The sequence below is a fragment of the Thamnophis sirtalis genome, unplaced genomic scaffold (assembly GCF_051295495.1).
Source record: "Thamnophis sirtalis isolate CommonGarterSnake01/CBP01778 unplaced genomic scaffold, rThaSir2_p1.2 scaffold_12, whole genome shotgun sequence".
NCBI classification, from domain to species: domain Eukaryota; kingdom Metazoa; phylum Chordata; class Lepidosauria; order Squamata; family Natricidae; genus Thamnophis; species Thamnophis sirtalis.
Window position 1 is genome coordinate 56,084,795 of NW_028261392.1, and position 5,329 is coordinate 56,090,123.

The 5,329-nt window shown below is 44.0% G+C and overlaps 1 protein-coding gene across 1 annotated transcript; it reads right to left on the bottom strand.

Moving 5' to 3' along the window:
* Positions 1–2,050: 2,050 nt before the first annotated feature.
* On the bottom strand, positions 2,051–2,776 carry LOC148043355 (uncharacterized). The gene has a single exon (XM_087726788.1). It carries the CDS (start codon positions 2,774–2,776, stop codon positions 2,051–2,053), a length of 726 nt encoding a protein of 241 aa, XP_087582914.1.
* Positions 2,777–5,329: the final 2,553 nt, after the last annotated feature.

Consider the following 5,329-nt stretch of genomic DNA (forward strand, 5'->3'; position numbering starts at 1 on the left):
GGGTTAGGTTTAGGATTACGTTAAGCGTTAGAGTTAGGGTTAGGTTAAGGGTTAGCGTTAGGTTTAGCGTTAGATTAAGGGTTAGGTTTAGGGTTAGGTTTAGGGTTAGGTTAAGGGTTAGGGTTAGGGTTAGGTTAAGGGTTAGGGTTAGGGTTAGGTTAAGGGTTAGGTTTAGGGTTAGGTTAAGGGTTAGGGTTAGGGTTAGGGTTAGGGTTAGGGTTAGGTTAAGGGTTAGGTTTAGGGTTACGTTAAGGGTTAGGGTTAGGTTAAGGGTTAGCGTTAGGTTTAGCGTTAGGTTAAGGGTTAGGGTTAGGTTTAGGGTTAGGTTAAGGGTTAGGTTTAGGGTTAGGTTAAGGATTAGGGTTAGGGTTAGGTTAAGGGTTAGGGTTAGGTTTAGGGTTACGTTAAGGGTTAGGGTTAGGTTAAGGGTTAGCGTTAGGTTTAGCGTTAGGTTAAGGGTTAGGGTTAGGTTAAGGGTTAGGTTTAGGGTTAGGTTTGGGGGGGTTAGGGTAAGGTTTTCACGTTAATTTTAACTTTACCGCTCACAGCGTGATGTTTTCGTCGCGCTGTGATGACGTCATGTACGCGCTTTCGTCGAGCGCGCTTTAGTCTACCGTGGTTTTGTGGTGGAACCATTGTGAGGAGCATATAGATATGTCCTGAGAGCTGTTTGAATTTCATTTATCAAGCAGGGAGTGCTATTAAAATTGCATAGAATGACAAATGGAAGAAACATTAAGGCCCTCCTGAACACTAACATTCTTTTAGTCAAATGGCAAATTTGAAATCAGAAAGCCTTTCAAAGTATTCATGCATAATGCCTAAAAAGAACAAAGCAGAACACTGCAACTCGGTTTGCTGAAAGTTAAAGGTGAATTAGTTGTAAAGACCTGGACAAATTTATTTGCAATTATTCAAGAGTACAGATAGTCCTTATTTAGCAACTGCCCCCTTTAGGGACCAAAGTTACAATGCAATTTTTTAAAGATGAAAAAGTAACTGTGTGGACCAGTCCTTGTATTCACAACCTTCAGAAGTCTGCAAAGCAAAACAGATCATAAGCACAGACCTGTCTACACTTACTGACACATTAAATCATTCATTTAATGACCAAGTTATAATTGCAGTTGTAATTGCCAAATTAGGACTACCTACCCAAGAACTGTGGTGGTGCAGTGGGTAGAATGCAGTACTGCAGGCTACTTCTGCTGCCTGCCAGCCGCTAGCAGTTTGGCAGTTCGAATCTCACCAGGCTCAAGATTGACCCATCCTTCCAAGGTGGGTAAAATGAGGACCCGGATTATTAGGGGCAATAAGATTTAGATTTAGATTTTATTTAGCATTTATAGGCCGCCCTTTTCCCTGAGGGGACTCAGGGCGGCTTACAATAGTAAGGGAAGGGGAGTGAAAGACAAAATACAGAAAAAAAAATGTGAGATAACTAAAAAGTACTAAAACACAACATTCACTCAGCATTCGGGAGGGGCAAGAAAATTTATCCCCAGGCCTGACGGGCTAGCCAGATCTTGAGTGCTGTACGGAAGGCCTGGACTGTGGTCAGGGTACGAATCTCCACGGGGAGATTGTTCCATAGCGTCGGAGCAGCAACTGAGAAGGCTCTCCTCCGGGTGGTCGCCAGTCGGCACTGACTGGCGGATGGAATACGGAGGAGGCCCGCTCTATGCGATCTGATGACTCTGTAAACCGCTTAGAGAGGGCTGTGAAACTGTATATAAGTCTAGGTGCTACTGCTACAGGATCCAGGAATAAAGCTGATAAATACCATAAGGGACAATCATTTGCACCCACCCTGCACACCAACCTTAATTCAAGAAGCAGCATTGTATGCCATGGCACTTCTCTTGTTCAAATCCATCACCGCCATGATGTTTAAGCACTCAGATCAGCCAGTCCAAAGCAGCAGGAAGAACAAGGCCAAGTTTACATAGCGAGGGATGAAGGCGTGAAATGAAACTTAAGCAAGTAATTGGATGAATTTGCAGGCTTTTTAGCTCAAGCAATCATTTCAGTATTCTTGACATATTGTCTATTAGCCAGAGAAGGCCAGATAACTCTCGGCTAGAGAAGGTGTGGGTGTTCGATCAATTTGGGCGAGTTGTTCTACGTAAGGCGGCAAACCCCGTTCCCTGGGATACAGGGCAACAAGCACGGGTGGTATGTTGTTGGAGAATCGGTGACCACTTTCATTTTGCAAGGGGTAACTGGAGGAAATGGGTGATGAATAGACGGCGTAATGTTTTGGTACAGAAGGAACCCAATGTCTACATTGCCCTGCGAAGTCTAAATCCTTTGCATTGAGGGAGTAAACCGTGCAGCTCTCAGGCATCGGTTGGTGCTCAGAGAAGTCAATTGCCTCTTGAACAGGAGTTTTGGAAAGCACAGCCCAGCTACCTAGCAAAGGCTGTATCCTACTTGCTTCTATTTGAGCTGAGCACCACAAAGGGTGAGAATGGACACATGGTTCAAGACTGACAGTGTTTTGGTTTTCTTGGCAGCAGACTGGAGAGCTTTTGTTAATGTGATGTGGGTGTAAGCTCTCCTCATTGGTGGAAAAGGTCTGGTTCTCTAGGCAACATCGTCTGCATCTCTGATTGCAAGGACAAGGCAACCTTTGGTGAGATCTAACAGAGTGGACCATGGACTTGCAGGGCATTCCTCTACTAAGGCCACGAGGAGATAAATCGTGGGACAAATGGGAAGAGGTATCTGAAAAGGGTGGTGCTAAAGGTGGCGTGCAGTGACAGCTCAAGTCCATTCTTTGGGGCTTCTGAGTAGTAAATCATCTGGCATGGATGCTTGACCTGTGTGGGACGGGGAGAAAATGGGAGTCATTCAGAAGGACTTTGGGTTTAGCTACTTTACTAAAGAAAAGAGTGTTTGTCCAGGGCTATGAAATTCTATCCAGGTTGGCATACCCAAATTTATTAGTGTTTATTAGTGGTTCCACCACAAAATCACGGAGGACAAAATCGCGCTCGACAAAAGCGCGCATTTGACGTCATCACAGCGCGACGAAAACATCGCGCTGTGATCGAAAAATGTAAAAATAAAGCGAAAACCTTACTCTAACCCCCCCAAACCTAACCCTAAACCTAACCCTAACCCTTAACCTAAGCCTAAATCTAACCCTAAACCTAACTGTTAACGTAACGCTAAACCTAATGCTAACCCTTAACCTAACGCTAAACATAACCCTAACGCTCTAAACCTAACCCTAACCCTTAACCTAACCCTAACCCTAAACCTAACCCTTACCTTTATGTGAATGGGCTTGCTTTAATTTTAATTTTATTTCAATTTTTAATTTTTTTCGTCGCGCTGTGATGACGTCACATGCGCGCTTTTGTCGAGCGCGATTTTGTCCTCCGCGGTTTTACGGGTCACATTTATTAGTAACGTGTTCTGCATTCCATACATTCTATACATTCATTTTCAATTTTGCAGATAGAAAGATTTGGTCAAGCTAACTGCACTTTTGAACCAATGATATCTAGTGGAAGATCCCATCTGCTACTATAGCACACTGCTTCTTGTAAATACGTCAATGCATCAACTACATTAAATATAAAACTACCTGGATTTGCCCTCCAGATAGATAGCAGAGGTATATTTCATTTGTACTGTGGATGTGTGCCACCTGTACCAGGGGTGGGTTTCAACCGGTTCGCAGCGGTCCCTGTGAACCGGTTGGTCGGCGAACCCAGAAGTAAGTAACTTCCGGGAACGGCGAAGGGCCCACTCGCCCGCCCGCGTTCCTTACCCGGTTTTGATGACTTCTGCACTTCCATGCATGCGCAGGACGCATACAGTGCCTGCGCGATCCTCCAGGAGCAGCTGGAGCATCGCACAGACGCTAGTATGCATGTGTGCACTGCACGCGTGCACGAGGACGCTGCCGGCCCCGTTCCAACCGAACCGGTTGGAACGGAGCGAGAAACCCACCCCTGATTTAGAAAATTACTGCTTAGTGTCTTGAAATATATATTTGAAAAAGGAACAGAGAAATAGAAACGGAGTATAACAATTAGAATAATAGAGAGCAAAAAGCAGCTATTGTCAGGGCAACAGCTTATTATAGCAGGCAATCAGAGAAAGTTTGAGTTGCCTAAATGATAGTCCACATTGATTAAAGAGCAAAGAGCAATCATTCAAAACCTAATCTTGGATAAACATGTAAATCTGCTCTGATGTTACGCAGTTTATTAGAGAAGATGAGAAAAATATCTATCTTCTATCTTTACCAACCCATGTTCTTTGTGCAGCAGTGGGGTGGGGTCCAATATGATTCAAGAACCGTGACCCGTCAAAACCGCGGTCCACTAAAGCGCGCCCGACTAAAGCGCGTACCTGACGTCATCAGCAGTGCGACAAATACGACCGCGGAGAAAAAAGGGCGCTTTAAAAAGCGCTTTTAAAGCAAGCCGATTCACATAAAGGTAAGGGTTAGGGTTAGGGTTAGGGTTAGGGTTAGGGTTAGGGTTAGGGTTAGGTTAAGGGTTAGGGTTAGGGTTAGGGTTAGGGTTATGTTAAGCGTTAGGGTTAGGTTTAGCGTTAGGTTAAGGGTTAGGTTTAGGGTTAGGTTTGGGGGGGTTAGGTTTAGATTTACGCGTTATTTTTAAGTTTACCGCTCACAGCGTGCTGTTTTTGTCACGCTGTGATGACGTCACATACGCGCTTTCGTCGAGCGCGCTTTAGTCTACCGCGGTTTTGTGGTGGAACCTTCAAGAACTCCAACTAGGGGTTCTATTTCACAGATTTCTAATTTGAAATGTTTGCTTATGAAAATGAGTGTTGGCAACAGAGAAGAAATATGGAAATGCTGGGATACTGCAGGGAAATTCTCCCGATTTCCTCTTTTAGAAGATGGGTGGTTACACCTTGTCTGGAGTTACTTAGCATTTCATTGTTCCCCAACACAGGGAAATCTGTTCCAATTTATATTTGACTCCACTCGTTCTAGCAGACCATACAACTGAGTGGCATTAAATAAACTAGACTGTGGAGGCCTTGTCTCTATTTCTGTGATCAGGGTCATACCAGTATCAGGTGAAATATAGTTTTATGGAAAATCAGAGCTCTGTGAGGATTAAGGACTGAATAAAATAATTATCCTGCTGATTCTTGGGGGATTTATGTCACCCTGGAGATAATTTTGTCAAAGCCCAGACTGACCTTTGGAATGTAAAAATGCCACCAGTGGTTAAAACAACATTAGAGCCCTCTTACCTTCTGATTAAAACCCTAAGAATCTGTTGATTTTGATAATGGTAGTGATGAGAATATGATGTTGATGGTTAGATTAAGGATG